Source organism: Equus asinus, chromosome 10, assembly GCF_041296235.1.
Source record: "Equus asinus isolate D_3611 breed Donkey chromosome 10, EquAss-T2T_v2, whole genome shotgun sequence".
Taxonomy (NCBI): Eukaryota; Metazoa; Chordata; class Mammalia; order Perissodactyla; family Equidae; genus Equus; species Equus asinus.
In genome coordinates this window covers 44361039-44388443 of record NC_091799.1, presented here as the reverse complement: position 1 = coordinate 44388443, position 27405 = coordinate 44361039, and the positions used below count along the sequence as shown (strand labels likewise).

Below are 27405 nucleotides of genomic sequence, written 5' to 3'. Positions count from 1 at the left end.
AACAATTCAATCCGATTAATTAACTTAATTCAATTAATTATGGACCGTGGAGCCCAGAGAGTTTCAGTGACTCGGCCAAGGGCACACAGGCAAGACCAGCTACATAATTTGCAGGGCCCAGTGGAAAATCAAGATGCAGAGCTCCTCCTTCAAAAGTTATTCAGAATTTCAAGACAGCTAGAGCAGCAAATTAAACCTAGCACAGGGTCCTACTTTCACAAGTGTTTCCCTTGATCCTCACGGCAAGTTTACGAAACAGCTATTATCATCCCCTTTTTTCAGATCAATACACTGGTGCTCAGAGTATAGGGTGATTTAACTAAGGTCACGGAGCCAGACTGGTAGTTTGAGCCGGGAACCCGAGCCTTCACTCTCCAAGTCTGGCCTTCTTCCTACTAGACCAAACTAGATGCTGGGGGAGAGAATTGCTTTGCTTCCTCCTGACCCATCTGGGGCAGGCTTCAGTATTGAGGCCTTGCTCGTGCGTTTCTGAGGCCTGCTTGAACCGGCAGATGTGTGAGGGAAGGAAACACACTGCCCCACACTTCTGCCCTAGGGCTCTCCTCACAATGGGGTCCAGAAGGGAGTGCTGGACACTGTTCAGTCAAAAACATGATCGGATAAAAGTGCCCCCAAGCTAAGGTAGTTTCAGGCTACACTGATATAATTATAGAGCCCCGAAACCAGGGAGAACGGAAGCCTGCTTCACTTTGGTTTGCCACACCATGGCTAGTGTTATGCTACTGTGAAGACTGTGTGACTGGTATTTGAAAACATGTACTAAAAAAGCAAAGCATATGGGGCTCTACTATTTCCTTACTGTGCAATTTGGGGAAAATTGCTCAATTCTTTCCGATCCTCAGTTTCTTCCCTTGTAAAGGTGGAAAAAGTAATAGCTCACAGGGGTTCCGTGAGGATAAAAGAGATCATGAGCGTTTCTTATAAAGTGAAACGCACTGTGCAAAGTGCCATAAACTTGGGTGGTGTTGATAGTGTCATTACAGCATTCTAACAATGCACCTGTGCATTTTCCTAGAGTGCATTTTGGTGGAAAAGTCAAGAAAGGAAAGATATCGTGTGTTTATTTTTCTTAGCATTCCTTCCTTGCTAAAATACTTTTTCAACGCTTTTAATTTCTTTTCAAAGAGTGGATCAAGCTTCGTTTTCTTAAGTGGAGAAGGAGAGTTTCTGGTTTCCCTCTCTCACAGTCTGTTGATGCATGATAAATGAGTTCTGTCTCTGCTAAAACAGATGCTACTCTACACATCCAGATAACACGGTCTATGACTTCGGAATGGCTGTAACCTGACTTTCAGTCTAGTTTGGTCCAAAGTCCCTCCTCTGGCCTCCTCCACCAATATTGCTTTCTATTTCTTCATGTATAGACAAATAAGCATCTCTGGGGAAATGTTGGTGAGTGGTCATTTATCTGGGGAAGAACAATTCTTCTCCCATTTTGACCCACCATCACATCTCTGTCCTTTCATTGCTGAACTTCCTGAATTAACAATGTACCCTGTCTACATCTTTTTTTCCACACCACTTCTTCATTCCTTCGCATCTGCAATCTAGTTTTCTCTTCCACATATTGTTCTCTTGGAAGCCATCAATGATTTCCTAATGGCCACGTCCAGTGGTCCCTACTCAGCTCCCTCTCTCTGACCTCACTGTAGCTCATGCCTCCTCTGAGCACTCTATCGCTCTGTTCTTGGCCTCTGTGGTGGTGCGTTCTTCACCTCTCCCCACTCATCATCCTCCTTCACAGGCTTCTCTCTCACTCCTCTAGATGTAGGAGGTATTTCCCGAGAATGACTCCTTGATCCTACTCTCTTTATAGTCTCACCCCCTTAGACAGTCCATCCCACTGTATACCTTTAGCTATTACCTCTATGCGGGTATCTTCTAAACAGATAACTGTCTGAGTTCTACGATTGTGTTTTCAAGTGTCTCTTGGATATCATTCATTACCTGAATATCCCACTGCACCTCAAACTTAGCATAGCAAAAAGCAAATATATCTTCCACCTAAAGCCAGTTTCCTCTGTGCTTTTTTCTGCTAGAATAGTAGCACCATGCTCCAGCTTCACACCTTCAGGATTGTCTTTGACTCCACCTCCTCACTCTGCTTCTCACGTCCTGTTGGACATAGTTCTATCCACTCATTCTTCCCAGTGTCCCACATAGTCGCTCCCTCTTTTCCTTTCCTGTTCTGCCATCCCAGAAAGGGACCTCAACTTCCCATTGGAAGTGTCAAAAAAGCTCCCTAAGTGGTCTATCTGCTTCCATCTCCTCTCGCTCTCCCCGACCGTCCTGCACAAACAGCCAGAACATTCCCCCTATAGCTGGCTCTCAACTGGTCACTACCCTGTTTAGAATCGTGTAAAGTTTCAGTATCATTTGCTGAATAAAGATGAAATTTCTCAGCCTGGCATTTAAAGCCAACTTTCCAATCTTCTCTCCCATTTACTTTCTTGAAAATACCCAATATTCCAATTAAATAGGGCCACTTGCCCTCCCTGTTTGGCCTCAACTCTTTCTAACACCCACAGTACCTTTATTTATGCCTCCTGGCTGTTCAGTACTCTTCCCTTTGTCTGCGCATCCAGATAGTGAGTGTCTCAAAGCCTTTGATGATGACGATGATGATGATGATGATGATGATGAGATGTTAGCCACTCTACAAACACATAATAGGCACCTGACAGTTTATATGTATTATCTCATTTAGTTCTTCCAACTAATATTATCCCAATTCACTGATAAGGAAATTATGGTCTAAAGAGGTTAGGTTACATTCCAAGGTCACATAAGCTCCTACGAGTCAGAGTCAGGGCTCAAAACCAAGGCTGTCTGATTCTAAAGTTCACAGACTTAACCATTCTGTTCTTCTGCCTTTTCCTACCTGGAAGTGATCTCTCCTTTCTGAGCTATAATCACATGTGACTTGAGCTCCTTGTATGGTAAATATCACATCGTATTTTTTATTTTATTGTTCACACGTACACATCTTTTCTACAATATTCATTCAGCAAGCACTTATTGAGCATTTCTTTCTTTCCAGCCCCTTTACTAAGAATTGGAGACATAGAAGTCAAACAAGAGTCCTTTCCTTCAAGGAACTCCGTCTAATTGAGGTTGGTAGATAAGTAAATCTGAATTTAGAGTATAATACAGTGTGATAATGTTGATATCAGTATTTCCAAATGTTCTGAGAGTAGAGGTAAAGTTCTTAATTCTGCTGCCATAGAAGTGGAAAAATAAGGATATCATATTGTACACTCTCTGGCTATAATTCTCTTTATTCATAACTGCCTTGGAATGACTCTGGCATTGGTCAACGAGTAGAGCTGGGAAAATGAGGCTCTATATGTATGGAAGAGTGTTATGGATTTTTTTCACTTTATAATAATGTTAAGTTTTTTCCCTTATTTAACAGAAATAATAATGCCAACGCTTATTGAGCACCGTTTACCACATCCCCGAAGCTGTTCTGAGCACTTTATATATAATAACTCACTTAGTCTTTACAACAATCTTTAAGGTAGGTACTGTTCATATTCCTATTTTTTATATGAAGAAACTAAAGCCCAGGCATTGAAACTCTGCCCTAAGTGGCACAGCTAGTAAATGGCAAAGCTGGGTGGTTTGGATCTAGAAGGTCATATGCTTAACCACTTTGCCATCCTACCTCTCAATTCCACCTCTTTCATATTTAATAAAATAAGGCAGCAATATATTTTCTTTTCCAATCCCCTCTGTCTCCTTTCTTCCCTTTTTCCCTCTCCCTCATGCTCTCCCTCTTTCTGCAATTTGTTGACCATCTGCCCTGTGCCCAAAACTATGCAGGGTGCTGAGGATGCAAAGGCAAATATAAAAAACAGCATACATGGAAAATTAAGAGGACACAGAGGAGGGACATCTCACCAGAATGGAGAGATGAAGGCCAAGAAGTCTTCTGGGAATAGAAGAGGTTGAACTTAGTTTTGAAGGGTGAATAGGAATTAACTACTTATGACACAGCCAGGCTAAAAGGAACAAAGGCAGGCTCTGGAGTAAGAGCTAAGTTCACTCAAACTTGGGCAAGTTATTCAAAATATCCCAGCCTCGATTCCCTCATATATCAAATGGGCATTGTAACACCTACCTTTCATGACTATTTTGAGAATTAAGAATGGTGACTATGGAAAGCATTCAGCACACAGCAGACTTTAAACTACTGCCTGTTATTAGGATTGTTCATAATCTCAATAATAACAAGTAAAATAGAACCACCAAATAATAAAGCTAAGCCAGGCATTAGAGTCATTTTATGGATAAGGAAATGGGGAGAGAAGCCAATGTCACACAGGCTTAGTGGCAGTTGGAACTAGAATCCAGAGCCTCTGAGAGTTCTACCATTGTCCCTTCAGCTGTCAGGTATCCCAGACTCCTCTGTCTACAAGTCAATCTACCTCATCCCTTGGCTTAATGAATTATTTCCCAAACTTTCCAGCTACTTACATTCCATCTTTGTGATTTTTGTCATAGTCTTGTAATAACATCTTCCATATTATTTAATATTTTTCTTCAAATCAACTTATTTTTACTAAAAGTATTTAAAATGGGAATTTTATATAATCATTGGAAATGGAAAACCAACCATATCACCCATGAAATCACAGGTTTGTGCTATAACAAATTGTATTTCTTCTAAGGCACATTAAAATAAATACTGAACTATTAAAATAAAAGATGTTTCTCCTAAAATTATCTGCACTGCCCTGAGTGGAATGCATACCACGTCTTGGGAAATGCCAGCCTATGTCATTAATCAGTGAATTCTTTTCATTTCACGGAACTTCTAGATCATGTCCAAATCTACGCTAAAACAAAACTGCCCTTTGCAGTGACTGGTTTATAATTCATAAGGGACAGAGCCAAAGACCCAAGTCACTCCCTGGCCTGCCACTGACCCATGATATTCCTGTCAGCTAGTCTCCACGCAGTCGCTGGTTGAACACTAGCCTCTCCTATTTTTGCTATTTCTTTACCCTTTAGAGTTTTAGCTATTCTGGCATAGTCTATGGACTAGAACCTGACATGACGCTTTAATCCCATTTGTTTGGAAACTTCAACTCCCTGCTTCCGGCAGATTCTATCCTTTGGACTTGGAGTTTTGAGGTAGACTAACCTAGATCAGTCCCTGCCTGAAAGGGAGCACTGCAGATGAATTGCAGCCTTCCAAACGGCTCAGCCCTCTGTGCTTGCCCGAGGGCCTGGCACAAGGTATACGTGCAGTAAATAGTCGTCACCCGAACCAATCCAGGTAACTGTGACTCTGATCAGAACTGCTACCACTAGGTGGACTAAATGGCAATTGCACCGTCTCACCTGTCGACCAGGGCAGGAGCTTTGGCTCCAGCGCTTTCCCTTGGAGGCAGCCCGCCTTGCTCCCTGATTCTCTGACACTCACTGTTCCTGCTCCCTCCAAGACCTACTCTGCACGAGTTACCACTGGGGATGTTTGCATACCAAATACTTAGCTAATTGATATTCTGTCACAATCTGCTCAGCAAATGTTAGGCTTTTTTATATTTTGTTTTGTTTTTTAGTGACACTTTGGTTGTATTTTTAGCCAGGTTGGAGAGGGAAGAGAAGGAGCTACTTTAGTCGGCAGAAAATGTATCCCCAAGTCTTTCTTGCCTGGCCTCCTAAGCACAGTGAGCGCCTGTAACAGGGGGAGCTCAGGATAGAACCGGATCTGATTGTCTCAGCGTATATCCTGGGCAAGTTCAATGGGAGGATGAAGACTTCCTTTGTGCTTCTTTACGTTTCGTATTGTCACCTTTATTGTTAGTACTCTCGTCTCATTTTAAGGAAGCCAGCCTTGCTCAGCCATGATAGACACCTGTGTGGGAGTCACATAGCAAAGTCTGAGGCTCCACTGGAAGAAAAGAAGGTGGCAGGTCTGGCCCAGCACTTTGTAATGCTCCCCCTCCACAATTCCATCAGCGAGAAGTACATCTTATTCTTACATTTAAGTGTCAGAATGTTCTTGGTAATCAAGCGAGAAATTAAAACATACCCAGACAGAATACCGTGCTCAAAGACTGCCAGAAACACCCAGAATTACCCATCATTCTTCTATCTGAAGGGCCTTGGACTTCTTGGTGAAAACAAAAATCGGATGTTACCTGTTATTATTGATATAGCCTTTATCATTAGAATTGGACATTGCACTTCACCACTTCACATCTCAGGAAACACTAACTAATAGAAGCAATTATCACCCTCAAGAGTGTGTGGTGCTGGATAGAGCCTGGACGCTTGGACCGGAAGATAGGTAGGGTATCTGTTTCCACAGAGCTGCTGTTAGCTTCTGTTTTCACCCAGTTCAGATGGGCGGGCAGCACTTTGTTCTCACGTAAGGAGGCTGGGCAGAATCTGTCAGACAGAACTTAAATAACATGGCCCATCAAACCAAGGCAGACTTTCCCTTCTACAAAATCATGTACCTGCCCTGACCTATGGAAAACCCCTTTCCCATATCCCACTACCAAATATGGCACCCAAATGGATTTAGTCATCTCTCTGAGGAGGAGCAAACAGAGTCAACCTTCACTAATTTAATCCCCCTTTAGTGGGAATTAAATTCAGACCTCAGTAATATGTGATGACAGTTCTGCTTTCCAGTCTTATATAGAAATTATGCCTCTGGCTCTAAATCCTACTTGTCTCTGACAGAGGAAGTGAACAATTGATCAAGTAATAGAGTTGCCATGTTGTAGGGAGTAGAAGGGGTCGAAAGGACAGACTGATGACAGGTGATGGGACCAGCAAGTCACGGGCTCGAGACTTTTTGTGAGTCAGACGGGGATGCTGGGCTGCGCAGGAGAGCTATTTATTTTGAAAATTACCTGCAAGCTGATAATTGTACTTTATAGAGTTACATGAACCTGGCACACAGTAAACACTATATTTCATAGAATTTCGTAGCTAGAAGCCTTTAACATCATCTAGGTGGATTTCCCGAGAGATGCCTGAAAGCCCTCTGCGGACTCAATTTACTAGAAAATGTTTCTGATTTTAAACATTTTGTTAAAGAAAACCCAGCAGGGAATTTTAGAATAACTCCCACATGTGACAGTTCTGATTATTACTTCATGACCCTGGGAAAGGTGCTTCATTTTTATTGGTTTTTGCTCAAAGTGTGACCTTGGGCCAGTCATCTTCCCTCTCTGGATATTAGCATCCTTCTCTATAAATAACAACCCCAGCTCTGTCTTGCCTGCCCTCAGGGTGGAAAACAGGCTAAAGATGACAGAAGTGGAAGTGCCTTGGTAACCTTAAGGTCTGGTGTACTTTTTAAAACATAAAAAGTGTTGCTGTTACCTCCTACGTTCCTTCCCTCGGCAGTGACATCGCTCACACTGTGTAAGAGTAGCAATGTTTCCTCCCTCTCCATTCTGCTAAGACGTTTCTCCCCCTTAATTCTCTCCATCGAGTTACCCACAGATGGGTCCCTGCAAGAGCATTCTCCAATGGATCGTGTGTTTTTTCACGAAAAACAAGCAAAGGGCTTGTGCGGGTCACAGTGACTGCTGGGGACGGCCAGCGTGCTGAGGCTTCAGTGGGAACAGCTGCAGGCCTCTCGCTTTTCCCCACGTCCTCCACTACAGGACCACTTGTCCTAGGCCTCTGTCATCGTGGGTGAACCCTTATGAACACAGCAGCAGCAAACCGCACAGAGGGTCCTCATAGTCTCCATTTCGGTCACAGCAGAACCTCATAATGACACAGAGTGTTGTTCATTCTAATGGGCATTTGGTGAGTGTTTGTTATGAGTCAGGTCCTGTGCTCGCCACTGGGGGTAAGAGATGAGTCAGACATGCTGCCGGCCCTTGAGACCTCATAGTTTACTGGGACAAACAGACTCATGAGTGTCACACACAGAACGTGTTGTGACCAAAGCCTGCACAGTGTTTGGACACAACGGATGGGCCACTGAAGTCTGTCTGAGGGCCCAGGGGAGGCTTCTCAGAGGACACGAGGTTTAAACCGGACCTTAACCAGGGTGCAGAAATTCCCCAGGGGAAAAAAAGTGAGGGGGTGCATTTCAGACAGGGGGAGCTGCAAGTACCAAGGCACAGGGATGTGCGAGGGCACCTTGCCTCTGGACGTGGTAACAGGGATGCTAGAGTGTGTGCTACCCACTGGGGAGTGGAAAGTGCTGAAGCTGGAGAGGGAGCCGGGGCCCCGGGAGCAGGCCTTTATGATGTCAGGGGGAGCCACCGCAGGGTTGTAGGGAGGAGAATGTCGTGGTCAGGTATGCTTCTTAGAGCATTTAGGTTGCAGCATGGGCTGGGTGGGAAGGGAGAGAGAAAAATAAATTAACTGAGGGTATTGAAGAAAGGGGCAGATTCTAGAGAGATTTAGAAGGTAGAATTGATAGATCGTATGAGAAATTCTAAGTGCTTCTGGCACAGGAAATTAAAAGAGAAAGAAGGCAGACTAAACATTTAGTAGGGCCCACAGGTAAGATGATAAGCTATCTTGCTTCAAGCAAATCAGACCTTGACTTCAACTTATTGATTGCCTGGCCAAGATGGCCTATGTAGTGGTTGTGGACAGAAGGTCAAAAGCTTTGTTTTTTTTTTAAATTATTTTATCGAGGTCATATTGGCTTATAACATTATATAAATTTCAGGGTTGTGTGATTATATATCAGTTTCTATATACACTGCATCATGTTCACCACCAATAGTCTAGGTTTTTGTTAAAAACTTTTATTACAAATTATTTGTACAGCTGTAAAGGTGGATTCAGCAGACCTGGTGGCTGGGCCAGGGTCCCTTCTTCCCCACTCCTGCCCACATGTCTTAGGCCCACAGCTGATTGCTTTGTCAAGGAGAATGCCTTCCCCAGACAGAGAAAAGGCCACGCTTTGGCTGAGGATTGACAAACAGCTGTGCTAGGATCCCCATAGTAAGTCCTATCCAGATGCATTGTCACTCAGAACTGCATAGCTCTGAATGCTCGGCCGCCTGTAGCATACAATTGTAGACCAAGTGTGGGGCGAACTCTCAGAAGAATTGATATTTGAGCTGGGTCATGAAGGAAAGCAAAGGAAAAATAAGTATGCTAAAATGATATCTGACCTGGTTTGGCTCTTTTCTAGAAGTACACCTAGAATGCTCTAGAGCAGAACTGTCCAATAGAACTTTCTGCAGTGTTCTTCTGTACTATCCAATATGGTAGCCATTAGTCATATGTGGCTATTGAACACTTGATATGTGGCCAGTGTAACTGAGGAACAATTTTTTATTTAATTTTTACTAATTTAAATTTAAATAGCCACCTGTAGCTAGTGGCTACCATATTGGACAGTGCAGCTCTGGAGCCCACTTAGCATGCCCTGATTCTGTCTCACACGCTCATTCCTTGCTTCATTCTTGTGACTCTTGACTGTCTCTGTTTTCTGCCTACTCCTTCCAGTTTGACGTACTCATTAGCTACCTTCCAGCTTCCAACACTGGTTCTGCTTCCTGGTTATTGATTTCCTCTCTCTCATCATAGCAGATCCCTGAACTATCTTCCATTTGACTCAGTCTCCATACCTCCCAACCTGTGCCATTGTGTAGGCCTAGATAAAGTAGCTTCAGAGAATCCTGTCCTGCCACGTTGGGCCCTTCACCACGTCTTACTCACTCCCTCCTTTTCCTCGGTTTCTTTCCCAGGCCACTTTAACCAACCAGGTAGCAACCTGGAATATTCATTGATGTTTTCCCTCCCTGACAACTTGAGTTAGAGGATAAAAAAGTTGTGATGGAGGTGTGTGTGTGCTGGGGATGGGGCAGACCATGGGGACCTGGTCACTGTCCTCGATCTCTGAAGGGCTGTCACAGAACAGAGAACAGACGTGCTCCACAGGGCTCCAGAGGGCAGAACAAAAGTGCGCGAGTGAAAATTCGAGCAGAAATCCAGCTCAGTACGAGAAAACTGTTTCCACTTGTCAGACTGTGATTTTTGGTGGTTTCACCTATAGAGGCAGAGTTTAGTGGAGACCCTGGAGGAATGATGTTAAACATGCGCCAAAGCCAGTCTGCTCAAATAGTGCTTGTCTCCACAGTGATGGATAGCTAATTCAAAACGTGTAGGCCCTCCCCTTGCTGACCCCATTTAGCTTACAGGTTCTATATTGAGTGTCAGACTCTCCTCATTCCAGCGCAGCATTCTAATTAAATAACCTTGGCTCTTTTCGTGTGGGAAACAGGTTTCAAGCACAGAACCTCTAGCACCAAGCAGAATGGCAACATAATTTTAGCTCCTGAGCAAAATGGGTCTCACAATAGCTTCAGTACAGCGTGCACATTAACATTTGAATATGCCATATAAGGCGTGCTAATTACTCTGGGAAGAATACTTGAGGAATAAAATAAGCTGTGATCATTAGAGGAGAAAGGGGCTGGCAATTTATGGCATGGCTGCTACTTGATATTCAAAAGTACGTGACGGCTCTCATCACAGGTAAAAGGTAATTACTGTGATTATAAAATGTAATGATAGTGGCAGGAAGTGATCAGAATTTTATTGGAAATAAGCTTGTGGTGCAGTTTTTTACCACATTCAGATTTATTACTAAGAAATATTCGTTCCCATTTGTTTGTTGGGTTCTTCTGAGCAGTTTAAATGTGAACCCATTGCTGTATTACTAATCCCAACTACGCAGAAGATGCTGACAGTTCTTATGGGAGATGAGAAGCCGAGATGGGGAGGCCTCAGGTGGACCCGGGACGTGGCAGTCACCTGGTGCTGGAATAGAGGCTGTGGTGGGGAGCTGGTGCCCCGTGCCTCCAATGGCCCAGACCCGCAGTTCCCAAAGTCTGGTCTGCAGACCTCTGGGGCATCCTGATACTCTTTCAGGAGGTCCAGAAAAACAAAATTACTTTCATAATGATGTGAAGATGTTACTGAACTTTTTCACAGTGTTGAAAGACTACACATTGCATGGTTCAATTTATATGAAATGTCCAAAATGGGCAAATCTATGGAGACAGAAAGCAGATAAGTAGATGCCAGGGCCTAGGGGAGGCCGGAAGGGGAATGACTGCTTAATAGGCATGAAGTTTCCTTTTGGGGTGATGAAAATGTCCTGGAACTAGGTAGTGGTGGTGGTTGCACAACGTTGTGAATGTGCTATATGCCACTGAATTGTACACTTTAAAATGGTGAACTTTATGTTATGTGAATTCTACCACCACCACCACACAAAAAAAGACCAAAAATAAAAAGAAAGGTAAAGGTTACACATTGTATCACATGAGAGCTTCTTCCCATGCAGAATTTGGAAGCTTCTTGAGGGTTGTCTAATCCTGGAATGCCAGGTCTTTCAATAGCTACAATTCTTAAAGGAATGAAACATTTCCCTTATTTCCTTATTAAGGGACCAACATGCTAGCAAACCCCATTCTCTGGACTTCGCCTAATGCTGGTCTCTCCACTTGAAATACCCTTTCTGTCAACCTGGAAAGCGACTGCTTGTTCTTCGAAGCCCATCTAAAATGACACTCCCCTGGCGCCCAGTCTGCCTGGGCCTCCACCCGCAAGGCCCACTCCAGGAAGAGCTGTCCGTGCCCTGAGTCTGGGTTCCTACAGCACTTTGGCCGTATTCCTTATATCCTAGTCCTCATACAAGACCTTGTCACATTGTATCACAGTCACAGTACATTGCCTTTTGTTACTGTGTCTATCGCTCCTAAAAGGGGACTCTTAAGAGCAGGAGTGTTTTCTTATTAACTCTACTCTTTATATTATATTAACTCTTATTAACTCTTATTAAGCTCCGTACACACACCCAGATGTGCTAATTAATGACTTTATATTAAGTACTTTTTGAAAGGCTTTACAAACATTGACTCATTTAATACTTATAATCTTATATACATGTTATAGTTGGTTAAACTGAGGAAACAAAAGCTTTAGGGCATGAAGAGATGTTGAAAGAGCAAAACCATGCGACAGCATCTGGTATCAAATTTGACACACAGTTGATGCTCAATAAATGCCTGCTTCTTCTGACAAAAGGAAAAATGGCTAATAATATTAAGTAAATGAAAAAGATCCATTCAAACAACTTGTTAAATGTTTCCATATATTTTTTAGACCTCATAGAGTGTTAGAGCTGAGAGGGACCTTGGTTATCTCCTCGAGCGAGTTACAGAAAGGACCAGGGACCTCCAAGGTGATCCTGTGGGAGAAATATGGATCTGGAGCTTACGGGGAGAGAGGGAGTCGGGAAAGAAGTCTCCCAGAAGCGGAGAGAGTGAATAAGTTAATGAAGAGAGAAGGGGTAGCTTAAGACTATTCAACCAGCACTAGAAAACCCTCCAGCCAGGAGCAGGGCCAGAGGGAGGCAGGAGAAGCAGGAGACGGGAGAGTCACACAGCAGTGCAGGTCACCCCACAGCATGCACTCCCAATGGGACACACAGAGTTTCAAATCAAAGAGCACGTCAGGGTCTCCCATAAAACCCAGCTGCAGTCTCTTGTCCCATCCCATTCTGACAGAACTCCTATCAGGAATTTAGAGGCAACTACTGCCAACTCCTTTAGCTGTTTCTTCTGATGTTTACCTCCATATTTAGAAACATGCTTCTGTTGCTATTTCTTGATTTTTCTACTTTAGACGTTATCTATTGCCTTCCTACTATTAGCAGATTAGGATTTAGCTCTCTGCTACCGGCCCTAAAAGCCAAGGGGGCACTACCGAGCTGAAAACCAGGTGAACATCTGAAAGGGAGGCAGCTGCTCCTCAGCAGGTTAGTGCCAGGGAACGCAGCTCCACGTTGGCAGAATGTGTCACAGTAGGGTCATTTGTAAGCAACTAAAACTCAACTGAAAAACTGACTTAACAATGAAACTCACACTAAAAGTCCAGGGTAATTCAAGCTGCAAGTTTGGTTTGACTCAGCAGAACACCAACGTCATCGAAGCTGACTTCGATGTGAGATGGCTGCCAGCAGGTCCCAGAGCTCCTCGCCCATACCAGACAGATAAAGGTCACTTCGGGAAGCCTCCTTCTCAGGAGCCTCTAGCAAACCTCTCTTAATCTAGATTGGGTCATGTGCCTTAGTGGATACCGTGGGGCTCCACCCACACCCCCTCTTCAGGTGGGGGACACCCATCCCTCAGCTGCTGGGAATATTCTTGCTCTCAGCCTGAGGAAACCACTTCCCCCAAGGATTTACGCCCCCTCACAGGGTGGAGGCTGAGGCCAGTGACTGACGGACATGGGAATATAAACAACCTGGCCCCCTTACTTCAGTCTGCGACAACTCCAAAGGGCCATCCCCATTCTTGAGTTCCTGGTGGGATCAACTGAGGCCTTCTCTATGACTACACTGCAACCACTTTGCTGGTCAGCTTCTCTCCACGCCCACCAGGTCTTCTTTAGGTCCCCATAGGTCTATGTCCTGAGAACACTCCTCCATGAACCTTCCACACGCAACTCTCCATCTCAGATTCTGTTTCTAGGGAACCCAGTGTAACAGTGTTCGCTTCTGAGTCACTAAACGTGACAAGAGGGGGACTATGCTGATGAATTGGGACTAGTTTTCACGCTCTATCCTAGAACGAGGAGTAGAATCAGCCTCTCCTAATGCACATAGGCTGAGCCAGGGAGGATGGGACTGGAACAAAATTTTGAATTGTTAATAAAAAAGGGAAGAATCCTATTGGGGAGGCAACTACACAGATCTTTTGATTTTTCAAGAGAAGCTAGAAACAGTTTATGTAAAAAATCTCATGATCTTTTAATGTTGGAAATTAATCAAGATACTATTTTTAAATGCTATGAAGAGCCAACAAGGTGTGGTCCATACTGGCCTGCATCTCAGCAGTTGGCGACCTTGGCCAGAGAGAACACAGGAGTAGTTTGTAGCTCCAGAGAGCAAAGCTAGGACTAAAAGCTGTGTGAAGTTAATATTTCAGCTCAACATAAGGAACAATTTCCTAATGCTTTGAGCAATATAAAAATGGAATGAAGCACCTCAAGAGGAGGTGAGTTCCTTGGCACCAAAATTCGTGTTTGAGTCTTGTTAGAATTTGAGCTATATGATCTATTCATTGGTATCTATACAAAGTGCCATATATTCATAAAATATCATTCATACGTCCTTAGCCTGATATCAGTAGCAAACGGCATTGGGATTGCACCGGTGGTGCTACTGGAACATGACTCAGTTTCCTTTTCCTGGAATACACACTCCATTTGACTGATCACTTCCAAATATTTACTATCAAAATATTAAAGGAAATGAGAAGTGAGAATATAATCATGTTATTCATTGCCCTACTCTCGTCTTAGATATAAAAGTGCCACTAGCAAATCCTTTACAGATATCACATCCTGATAAGCTCTGTTGCTTAGAAATTAGCATTATGTTCTAGCATGTCAGACCTGGGAGCCTCTTTAAGATCATGCAGTCCTGCTGCTTCGCTCAGTAGACACAGGAGACTCAAAAGACACAGAGAAGGAAGGCAAACCACCTAAATCACACAGGACAATCCAGGACGAGGACCCAGATCTCTTCACTCAGAGCAGAGTCCATCCCACTGCAACCCAAGCAACTTGTTTTTTGTCGTTAAGCAGAAATAATTCCCCATCGTCCGGCTATCCCAGAGTGACAGGACTTCCTGGCTGATGGACTTCAAGGTTTTCACAAATAGGAGGTAGCCGGTCTCTGGTCCCCGCTCCCTTTCAGCAGCCTAGAATGCCTAACCATTTATAGAGAGCATTTATTTGATTCTGTGTCAGGCATTTTTTTTTAAAGGAAATTATGTTCACACGGTTCAAAAAAAGGTATGCACTAAAAGTTTCACCCCCACTTCTTCCCCCATTCCTCTTACCACCTCCTACAGGTGATTTCTCTTATTAGTTTCTTGTGAACCCTCACAAGAAATTTGAAGTCAATTCCCCTGATTCTTAAAATGATCTGATAGGGTGGGGATATTTATTCCTCCTCACCTTACCTGTGAGGAAACAAAGACTCAGGGAGCCTCAGTGAGTGAAACAATGAACCACTAAGTCCAAACTCAGTGTTCTCTCCATAATGTCACTATGCCTCTAAAAAGCCCTGGGGTGTTGCGGGTGTAACAGCTTAGCTACCAGGAGCAGGATGAAAGGTACAGGGGGCCTGGAAGGCAGGCTGAGTCACCGAACCAGGGCTCCTTACATCGCTAACAGGACTGAGTCTGCAGAGGGACAGCTGGCCCAGACTGTAAAGAGAAGAGGGACTCAACAGGCAGATAGCCACCTTGAAATAGGACAGGATTCCTCCTGCTCCTTCATCCCACACGTCTAATCTGTCAGAAAGCCCAGTCAAGTCTTCCTGGGAGCTATGTATCCTGTCTATCCCTCCCTTTCTCTTCTCAGAGCAAAAAACTCCATCAGCCTCCAGGCACCTCCTATGTGGATTATTGTCACAGGCTTTCCACGGGTCTCCGAATGCAGCAATGGCTATAACCGAAATGAGCATGTCTGACATCCAGTTTCCAGTTAAAGCGCATGTGTAAATTGTGCTGGTCCTTTAAAAAGCCTAGTTTTTTGTCCTTCAACTCCATGTAGTGGAAATAACCCCATTAGTGTGTTAGTAAAAGGGGTCGCACAAAGAAAACTTGCTCCAGCTCAGAAAGGAGGCTGGTCACAGAAAGGAGAGACTTGCTCCAGAACATGGATAAATAAACTGCAGTCTATTCATACTCTGGAGTACTACTCATCCAGAAAAAGAAATGAGCCACTAATGCACCCAACAACCCAGATAAATTTCAAAAATGTCAAGTTGAGTGAAAGAAGTCAGATACACAAGAGTACTGGCAGTATGATTTCATTCATATGAAGTTCAAGAACAGGCAAAATCATCTCTTGGGGACATAATTTATCATAAGGGTTGCCTCCGATGGGGCATTGGAAGGGGTATGGAGGAACGTGGTGACAGTGCTTTCTATCTTGATTGGGGTGTTGGTTAGACAGGTGTAAACATTTGTCAAAACTTGCTAACTGTATGCTTAACATCTTACATATAGCATTTCACTATATATAATTATTCCACAATTTAAGAGAGAGAGGAGAGAGAAAAAACCCGACCTGCTCAAGCTGTTGTAGAAAGAAGAACCTGGATGCCAATGAAAAACAACGGCTTCCTAGTAGCCCCCTGCCCTCTCTCAACCTCTCGCTAAAAAAGTTCTGAAGAAATGAAGAAATTAGAAATCTCCCAACATTATGCAAAATCTGACAGAAATCTAATGCCAGAGTCTTAGCAACATCTCTACTCTTTTAAAGTGCATGTCGCAGCTAGATTTTAAAAAGTGACCCAATTTTGAGCTTGTATCATACCCACTTTGATTCCCTGAGCTGACTGCCTGAGAAAAGGTAGGAAGGAGAAAAGGTAGGCTGGCCCCTCCCACACCATCTGTCCTCTGCTGCTCTGGGGGGGACATCCCTCCCTGGGAGAGCAGATCTCTGAGGCAGGCAGAACACCTTTTCCCAGCATCCACACCCACTGCCAGGAGCCTCCTCTGCCAGCTTGCTTGCTTTTTAATTTAAATTTCATTTGTTTCATGGTAATACATGGTCAGAGTTTTAAACGCCAAACAGGACGACTACAGAGCTTGCTACCAAAACAGCCGTCTCGTGCCTCGCCCCTCCCACTTCACTCCCCATTCTCCGGAGACAGCAATTTCATTTCTTTTAGCTGTTGCCTCTGGTGTTTGCTTCCTTTTATATAAATAATGTGGTTATATTCTTCTTCATTTTTTTTCTTAGAAGCTAACTGTTAACATTACCTATTGACTTCCCACTATAAAAATAAGAATTTAGCTCTCTCACGCCCTCACTCCACACAGCTTTGACCGCCCCCTCCCTTTGGTATTGCTATTTATGTTGATGTGACCACATAATGTTTACAGATGTGCCATATAACATACTGTAACTATATTTCCTGTACTTTTTATTTTTCTTAGAGTTAAGAATTATCTTTTTATTGTTTTCATTTCTCTGTCAGAGCTATAAAATCACCTCTCAGTGTGATTACATGGGAGGTAATCTTCATTTTTATTTTCCAGTATCCCTTCTGGAGCCCTCTGTCCTCTCGTTCCATCTGTACAGCTACCGTGTGGGAGCATATTCTCCAATAGCTTCCTGAGAAAGGGTGCGTGAAAGGTTAATATTTTGAGATCCTGAACGTCTGAAAATATTTTTCTTCTGTTCTCACTCTTGAATGATAGTTTGGCTGTATGTTAAGCTCTAAGAGAAGGATCCTGTTCCTCAGAATTTCATCAGAAGGCATCAATGGCTCCACTGTCTTGAGTTTCCTGTGTTCTATTGAGAAGTCTCACTCCATTTTGATTTTTTTTTTTTTTAGGAAGATTAGCCCTGAGCTAACATCTGTGCCCATCTTCCTCTATTTTAAAGATTTTATTTTTATTTTTTTCCTTTTTCTCCCCAAACACTCCCAGTACATAATTGTACATTCTTAGTTGTGGGTCCTTCTAGTTGTGGCATGTGGGATGCCACCTCAGCATGGCCTGATGAGCGGTGCCATGTCCGCGGCCAGGATTCAAACTGGCGAAACCCTGGGCCACTGCAGCAGAGCGCATGAACTTAACCACTCGGCCACCGGGCTGGCCCCCATCTTCCTCTAATTTATATGTGGGACGCAGCCACAGCATGGCTTGATAAGCAGTGCGTAAGTCCATGCCCAGGATCCAAACCAGCAACCGCCAGGCCACCAAAGCAGAGTGTGTGAACTTAACCACTACACCACTGGGTGGAACTCTCCATTTTGATTTTTGATCTTTTCATTATAACTCTTTTTTTCCTCTTAGGACACTTTTAGGATCTCTGGTTTTCTGCAGTTTCATTATAATATACCTTGGTGGACCATTTCAATCTGGAAATCCAAAGGAATTATGTTCTGTTATTCCTTGATAATTTCACCCTTTACAGCTATAGGTACTGAAAACAGTGACATTTGCGAGGTGAGGTCTCTCAATGGAAATGCCAGCTTGCTTCCTAATCACCATGGAGTGATGCCCATTAGTCTCTAAGACCTATTAGTGCGCACAGAGTTTCCAGACACCTTTTTAATGCCTCTCTCATAAACATGATTGGATTTTCAAAGATGGTCAGATACTCAGGAAAGACTCTAACACAGGAGCCAGAAATCTAAGTTAGTAAAAATGAACTTGGAGAATGTAGAAACAACTTAGAAATCAGAATAAAACTTTATCTCCTCAAAGATAAATGGAGAAGATGTTACATCAATGAAATAAAAACAAGATGCTACGAAAAATGAACAATTACAAAGAACAAGAAGGAGCCCTTGGAAATTAAAAATATTATAGCTAAAATAAAACAAATTTGGTTATCTTAGAGGTTTTCTTTTAAAATAGTCACTTTCAAAAAAAAAAATAGTCACATTCCCCAGTAAAGAATCCTACAGCCTCCCGCCTTTGGAGAGTAGCTATTTCCAGAACTAGGTGGGGGAAGGGGAGCAGGAGGGGTGCTTCACCATTTGGGAGGTAGACTTCCACTTAATTCCCTCCATTTTATCTCTTCTCTCTTCTTGAACTCTGATTAGTCAGATATTGGGCCTCCTGGACCGATCCTTTAATTTTATATTTATTTTTCCTTTAGAATACAGTATTTATCTTTTTATTCTACTTTCTGGAAGAGTTCAATCCATCATGACTGACCAGAAACCCTTCTGACATCATTTACACGCAGACTGATGGTATATCCTTTGAGGGGAAGAGAGATAAGAAATGGGGAGGGGGCTCCATGGGGTAGCTTAGGACTGGTGGTAGCACTGTGCTTCCTGAAAGGGATGGTCTCCACTTCTCTGTGCTCAATGGAGATGCACCCTCATCTGGGCCTGGTGTCCCCAAGTCCACCACCACACTGAGCCCATTTCTCCAGAGAGTAAACATCTGGTCTTCTGCCATTTGTCCACTGGCTTTCCAGTTTCTAAACTCTCCCAGAGGGATACTGGTGAGGGTATAGACAGAAAAATTAATGAACAGAGAAGGAGGTCCAGAAATAGACTTAAGAATATGTAAGAATTTAGCAGGTGATAGAGGTCACATTTCATGTTCATTGGGAAAAGATCATTATTTAATTAACAGTATTGGGACAACTAGCTAATCATTAAAAATAAAGAAAATTAGACTTTTACCTCAAACCATACATTAAAATATTAGTCTTTGTAAATTAAATATTTCACATAAAAATGAAACCAGAAGTACCAGAGGAAAATATAAGTGAATATTGATATAATCTTGGGGTAAAGAAGGCATTTCTAAACATGACATGAGAGCAATAACCATAAAGAGTAGTTTTATCCTACATGAAAATTTTAAATTTTTCTTCATCACCCTCCTCAGTGTATGTGTGTGTATGTGTGTGTGTGTGTGTATCCAACCCATAAACAAAATTTAAAAGCAAACAAAAAATGAGGAAAAATAGTTTGAACATGTATGTCAGACTAAGCATTAATATTCTTAATATATACAGAGCACTTATTAATAAGTAATTTTAAAATACCAAAAGGACATGAACAGGCAACTTACAAAGAAATACAAGCAGCTTATAAATACCTGAAAAAATATGCAGCCCCATTAGTTATATATACAAGTACAAATCAAAATAAGAATGGGATATCATTGTCAATTTACCTAATTGATAAAAAAACTCAGTTTCATTGAGATATAATTCATATACCATAAACTTCACTCTGCCAAAGTGTACAGTTCAGTGGTTTTTAGTATACTCACAGAGTTGTGCAAACATTGCCACTATCAAATTCCAAAGCATTTCTGTTACCCCAAAAGAAACCCCATAATCCTTAGCAGTTACTCCTCATTACCCCCAGCCCTTGGCAACCACTAGTCTACCTTCTGTCTCTATGGATTTGCCTGTTTTAGAAATTCCATATGAATGGAATCATACACCAGGTGGCCTCTTGTGTCTGGTTTCTTTCACTTAGCATAATATTTTCAAGTTTCATCCATGTTATAGCATATATCAGTACTTCATCCCTTTTTATGGCCAAATTATATTCCATTGTATGGATGTATTAGTTTCCTATTTGCTGCCATAACAAATTACCACAAATTTAGTAGCTTAAAACAACCCAAATTTATTATCTTACTGTTCTGTAGGCTGGAAATCTGGAACAGGTTTCTCTGGGCTAAAGTCAGGGTGTTGACAGAATTGCATTCCTTTTTGGAGGCTCCAAGGGAGAATCCGCTACCTTCCTTCTCACAGTTTCCAGAAGCCATCCACCCTCCTTGGCTTGTTAGGGCTCCCTTCCTCCACGTTCAAAGCCAGCATTGGTAGGTCAAGCCCTTCTCAAGTCACATCACTCTGACCTCTTCTTTTGTGGTCGGTTCTCCCTCTTGCTTTCTCTTCTGCCTCCTGCTTCAACTTTTAAGGACCTTTGTGAGTTCTTTGGCCTATATGGACAATCCAGGATAATCTCGTCTCAAGATCCTTAATCACATCTGCACAGTCCCTTCTGCCATGTAGGTAACATATTCACGAGTTCCAGAGGTCAGGACATGGACATCTTTGGGGAACCATTATTCTGCCTGCCGCATGGATGTACCACATTTTGTTTAAGCATTCATCGGTTGATGGACATTTGGGTTGTTTCCACTTTGGGGCTATCATGAATAATGTTGCAATGAACACTCCTGTGCAAGGTTTTGTGTGGATTTACATTTTCAGTTCTTTTGGGTATATATCCAGTAGTGGAACTGCTGGGTCATATGGTAGTTCTGTGTTTGACTTTTTTTTTTTAAGTATACAATTCAGTGGGTTTTAGTATATTCACAAAGTTGTGCAACCAAATCATCATCACTATATAATTCCAGGATATTTTCATCATCCCCAAAGTAAACCTTATACCCAGTAGCAGTCACTTCCCATTCTCCCCGTCCTGCAACCTCTAGCAACTACTAATTTGCTTTCTGCCTGTGCGGATTTGCCTATTCTGGACACTTCACATAAATGGAATCATATAGTACGTGGTCTTCATGTCCGGCTTCTTTCATTTAGCATAAGTTTTTAAGGTTCATCCACGTCGTAGCACGTATAAATTCTTCATTCCTTCTCATGGCTAAAAAAATTCCATTGTATGGCTATACCACATTTTGTTTATGCATTCCTCAGTTTATGACATTTGGGTTGTTTATGGCTATTATGAATAATGCTGCTATAAGCCTTCATATACAAACTTTGTATGGACATATATTTTCATTCTCTTGGATATATACCAAGGTGAGAAATTGCTGGTTCTATGTTTAATTTTTTGAGGAACTGCCAAGCTGTTTTCCAAAGCTGTTGTACCATTTTACATTCCCACCAGCAATGCCCAAGGGTTCCAATTTTTCCACATCCTCACCAATGCTTATTGTCCATCCTTTTTATTTTAGCCTTTGTAGTGAGTGTGAAGTGGTATCTCATTGTGGCTTTTATTTGCATTTTCCTGGTTCCTAGTGATGTTGAGCTCCTTTTCATGTGCTCCTTGGCCATTTGTATATCTTCTTTGGAGAAATTATTCAAATTCTATTTTAAAATTGCCTATTTTTAATTGGGTTATCTTTCTGTTGTTGAGTTCTAACAGTTCTTTATATATTCTGAATACAAGTCCCTTGTTAGATATATGACATGCAAATGTTTACTCCCATTCCATACATTGTCTTTTCACTTTCTTGATAGTGTCATTTGAAACACAGAAGTTTTTACTTTTGATTAAGTCCAATTTATCTCTTTTTTCTTTGGTTTATTGTGCTTTGGGTATCATATGTAAGAAAGCTTTGCCTAATCCACGGTCATGAAGATTTACTCCTATGTTTTCTTCTGAGTCTCATAGCTTTAGCTCTTAGCTTTGTCTATGCTCCAGTTTGAGTTAATTTGTATATGGCGTGAGGTAGAGGTTCAGCTTCCTTCTTTTGCATGTGGATATGTAGCAGTCCCAGCACCCTTTGTTTAAAAGACTATTCTTTTCACATTCAATTGTCTTGGCACCCTTAGGTTTTCAACCTTGTCATTAGTTGCAAACTGATTGACAAAGACTTTTAAAAGATAATACCTAGCTTACGCAAGGGGAAGGGGAAGTCTTCTACACTGCTAACGGGAGGATAAAAGCAGCACGGCCTCTGAAGGGCAATGTGCCACGCATATCTGAATTTGAAATCTATATACTCCAATTCAGGAATTGTACTTCTAGGAATTTATTTCAAGGAGCCAATGGTATAAAGATGTTATGTATAATGGTGAACAACTGGAAGGAACCTAAACGTCTACCAGGAGACGACGAGGTAAGTAAGTTATGCTATATCCATACGATGAGATAGGCTGCAGACTTTAAAAATGATGAAGTAGACCTAAATGTGTTGACTTGGAGCAACCCCTGTGACCTCCTGTTCAAGGAAAAACACAAGCATGTTACGAAGCACCGCTTACGGCAGGATTCCACTTATAGAATATCGTGTATTTTACAAACGCACATGCATTCACAGGGACTGCTCGGAAAACAGTCACAAAAATGTTAACAGTGGTTGTCGCTAGGTAATGGGATTTTGGCTGGCTTTTATTTCCTTCTTTATACTTTTTTGCATTGCATGAATTTGCTGCCTGAATATGTATTGTCTTTATATTCGGAAAAAGAAAAGCTATTTTCATTTTGTAGAAGAATGTCCTCAAAGAATATATATTATAGAAGCCTATTCAATGGCATGGAAATATGTTCATAATATATTGTTGACTGAAAAAAGCAGGTTACAGTATCATCCACTTTTGAAAATTTTTTAAAAATGAAATATTTCCTAGGTACTGTGACACTTTTTTTCACTGCTTACTATTTCTGAAATCAGGATGTCTCTTCTAATCAATATGAATATTTAATGTAGTGGGTTCCCTCCTCCCTGCCTCCCTGAAAAGCTGTTATTAATGAGCCGATGCTTCTGGCAATCTGAGACTTGAGAAAGTGCCATATGTGTGTAGAGAAAAGACTGGAGGAATACAACCAAAATGTGAGCAGTGCTTAGCCTGAATTGAGATTTCCATTTTCTTCTTTTTGTTCAGTATCGTTTCCAAGTTTTCTATCATCCATGCACAGATAAACATAAAAAGAACCCAGGAACCTGGCTGCCCAGGCTTTCAAGGAAGAAGCAGAGTGTGAAGGTATTTCAGGACTTTTGGCCTTCACTAAAAGAAGAGACTCATAGATCAGGGAGCACACAGACCACCTCGGGAGTGTCCGAGTCCTTGCGTGCCCACCGCGGGGCCCCCAGCCAGGCAGGAGCTGGCGAAGCAAGCTCGAGAACAGATGGGAGAGTTCAGTCAGCAGGAGCAGGCCTCTTGGATCAGGCCTCTTAGTTCTGTGTGGACAAGGAAATCCCCATGAGGTAGAAAAGGGTCCAGATGGCGGCGACATTGGCTAATTATGGAGAAGAGGGATGCCCAACCCGGTGGGGCCACTCGGATGTTTTCCAGTCTAGCTCAGGAGCACGTTCCCAGCTCCTCCAGAGAGACAAGGACTGCGTCAAACAAAACGAGTCCACCTGTTTTGAAAGTCAAACCAATTTGGTTTGAGGTGAGCCCTTCCCTCAGCCAAAGATGCAGGAGCTACAGGGGCTGAAGGACACGGAGTAGAGGTGGCGGATTTGATGGCCACAGCAGAACTTCAACAACACCAGAGGGGGCCAGCAAGCCTTGGGCCTCTGCTGAGGGCGAGGGAGGGACCTGGGCTTGCAGTAACTGTGGCCAGGGCACGGAGGAGAATGCCAGGCGCTGTTCCAGGTAGGAGCTTCACCCACATGATCATGTCTACTCCTCACAACAGCCCCAAGATGAGCACCCTGAGGCTCAGAGAGGTTATGTGGTTTGTCGAAAAGCACACAGCTAGTAGGTGATGGAACGGGATTCCCACCTCATGAAAATCCTTCTCTAAAAAGGGAAAAACACTGAGCACAGTTAATACTCCTATTTATCATGAATAGCAACTCATTATTTACTGTAATGGTAGATGGAAAAACAAGTTTCAAAAAAATCTTCAGTCCAGACCCAATATTGTTTTTTAAATTAAATATGTATAATACGGGGGAAAAAAACCACTGCAAGGATATACACCTTAATGGTGGATGTCTCAATGGTAAGAATTTAATTCTTCAATTTTATTTTCTGTGTTTTTTTCTTTTCCCCTCATGATGAGCATGTAAATCTTCTAAAGCAGAGAAAACAAAACATCTTCTCAGAAGCAATTGTGAGGACTAGTGGATCAAAGTCATGAGAAACAATTACAGTGAGACCTTAATGACAGAGAAATCCAGGTTCTTACTAGCTATGTGAGTTCCACTTGGCTTCGCTGGGCCTGTTTCCTAAACAATGCAAGGGGATTATGGTCTTGTACCAGTGAGCTGTTGCCAGGATTAACTGAAACACAATCTACACGAAAGTCCCAAGCATGGTACTTGGCATAAAGATGGTGCTTAATAAATATTAAACCTGACTCTTAGTAGCCATTGCTCTTCTTTGCTGCGCCCCAGGAAGGCCCAGCACCTTCAGCTGTTTCAGAGAGCAGAAAGGAATCTGGGTCCCTTTCGCAGGGGCCCCCGGACCTGCAGCTGCCTACACACCTGACACTCTCCCCTCCTGTTTTTTTGTTTTTTTTTCCTTTTTCTCCCCAAAGCCCCCCAGTACATAGTTGTATATTCTTCGTTGTGGGTCCTTCTAGTTGTGGCATGTGGGACGCTGCCTCAGTGTGGTTTGATGAGCAGTGCCATGTTCGCGCCCAGGATTCGAACCAATGAAACACTGGGCCGCCTGCAGCGGAGTGCGCAAGCTTAACCACTCGGCCACGGGGCCAGCCCTTCCCCTCCTGTTTTCACCAGCTGGAGACTAATAGGATCTCATTCCTTAACCCATCTCCACCTATTTGCCTCTCTCTTTCCCTTTGTCTCAACCATCTCAGCTGCCTGGATAGTATTTTTGAGTACACATGACATTATTTCCAACATAACACACATCTGCAGAGCATCTATGTTCTAAAGATGGCCCCAGGCAGCTACTCTCCATTCATATCAGCCAGACACAGTTGTATGAACTCAGTCTAGTTGAGAATTTAGATCCTTCACCAGCTCCTATGTGTTGCCTAAGCGCTCTAACGGGTAGGCACACCATGTTGTGGACACTCAGAAGGCAGATTTACCAGCGTCTGTACATGTGTATGGGAGAGGAGAGGAGAGGAAGAATCAAAGTACTGCCAGAGTCATGATCCCCTCACCCTATATACTGCCTTAATGATCCCCTCTCCCTATATACTGCCTTAATGATCCCCTCACCCTATATACTGTCTTAATCATGCCCTCACCCTGTATACTGTCTTAATGATCCCCTCACCCTGTATACTGTCTTAATGATGCCCTCACCCTATATACTGCCTTAATGATCCCCTCACCCTATATACTGTCTTAATGACCCCCTCACCCTATATACTGTCTTAACGATGCCCTCACCCTATATACTGTCTTAACGATGCCCTCACCCTATATACTGTCTTAACGATGCCCTCACCTATATACTGTCTTAACGATGCCCTCACCCTATATGCTGTCTTAACGATGCCCTCACCCTATATGCTGTCTTAACGATGCCCTCACTCTATATACTGTCTTAATGATGCCCTCACCCTATATACTGTCTTAATGATCCCCTCAGCTTCATATACTGTCTTGACTAAAGAGAAGATGTGCTCATTCTGCTAAACTAGTTTCAGAGCCAGTTAAACCAATGCTTGAGTGGGGCTGCTTCCTCTCATCTTCAGATTGACTGACGTCTGCTCACAGCCACAAAGCTTGTGGAAGCTCGGGCACCTGATGCTGCTGCTGAGGCAGCCGGGCGGAGGGCAGGTCCAACGAGTTACAAACTAGCTCAGAGTGTTCTCCTCGGACATTCTGGAGTTTACTGGAATACACACGCATTCTGACCAGCAGGCAGTTTTAAGATGCAAAGGGATGTCAAAACTGGGCCTTATTTGATATTTTTATTACTGATTAGGCAAACATTAACATCAATGGAATTACAAAGAGATTCCCCCACAGTCCGGACTCCCTAACAAACTAAGCTGTTTTCACTTGTCCTCACTCCCTTCCAGCCCTTGTTCAAATCCATAAACCCATGAACATGATAATACTTGTGGATTAGATACAACTAGATACTCTGCTTCCTCACACCCAGATGCGTACTCAGAATGATGATAAGTACAGCGACGTTCAAAACCGGAGCACTGTGACAACAGCCCCTTCAGGCCTGTGGCCTGACAGTCCAGTGGAAGATGTTGGCAGGGCAGTGTGACACACCCTGTTCTGCCTGTGTTATTTATGCCTCTGGCAGTGAAACCCCTGACAAAGAAGCATGTCACTGGAACACATGCTCTTTGTTCACAGAGGTGCATGCCAGCACCGGCTGTGTCAGAAGGGACAGTGCCCGGTCTGTAGTCTCTCCTCCTTTGCCTCTTTTGCTTTCTTTTTACTTGCTGCACATTGTGGCGATGTTTATTAACTACTTTGTAGCTTAATCTTAGAAACGCACATTTATTTTGTGAGTTCTGTATCACGGGGAAAGAGTTCCTTCATACCCTTGTGTGGTCATGAAGAGAGGACAGGATCCCAAGATTTGTCCTGTTTCTCCCTAAGGATCAGCAATACACCTCCTCCACTAGGTTGCCACTCTCTAGCACAGAGCTACCATATTCCAACCTCCTTCAGCATCTCCCCTTTACCTGTAAGATGGTGCCTGTGGGCTCAGTTTGGTCTTAAAGGCCCCCTACAATTGTTCCCAACCAACTGTTCCACAGCAGGCCCCCACGCTAAGACTTCATTCCAGTGCGACTGATGGTGCAGCAGAAACGATGGCGGGCTTTTGAGTCGGACCCACGCGGGTTTCAGCCCTTACTCCACCTCTTGCTGGTCACGCAGCTTAAGATTCCTGAGCTTCAGTTCCTCATCTGCAAAACGATTAAAACACAATCTACGGGGCCGGCCCGGTGGCGCAGCAGTTGAGTCCGCGCGTTCCCCTTCTCGGTGGCCCGGGGTTTGCCGGTTCGGATCCCGGGTGCGGACATGGCACCGCTTGGCACGCCATGCTGTGGTAGGCGTCCCACGTATAAACTAGAGGAAGATGGGCACGATGTTAGCTCAGGGCCAGGCTTCCTCAGCAAAAAAGAGGAGGACTGGCAGAAGTTAGCTCAGGGCTAATCTTCCTCAACAAAACAAAACCAAAACACAATCTACTTCACAGGGTTGTCTGAGGATTCAACGAGAAAGACGACTTCAAGCCCTAAAAGCGGATGCTCAGTCTTGCTTG

At 43.2% G+C, this 27405-nt stretch overlaps 1 protein-coding gene across 2 annotated transcripts in view; it reads right to left on the bottom strand.

The window, feature by feature from the left end:
- HEMGN (hemogen) overlaps positions 1 to 27405 on the bottom strand; it is a 79100-nt gene that overhangs the window by 14314 nt on the left and 37381 nt on the right. The window contains exon 2 of one of the 2 annotated variants that reach the window (XM_014859739.3): positions 2553 to 2677. The exons of the other annotated variant lie outside the window; for it this stretch is intronic. Within the exon in view, the coding sequence (XP_014715225.2) occupies positions 2553 to 2677 (125 nt within the window). The remainder of the gene's footprint in view (positions 1 to 2552; positions 2678 to 27405) is intronic. 2 annotated transcript variants of the gene reach the window in all.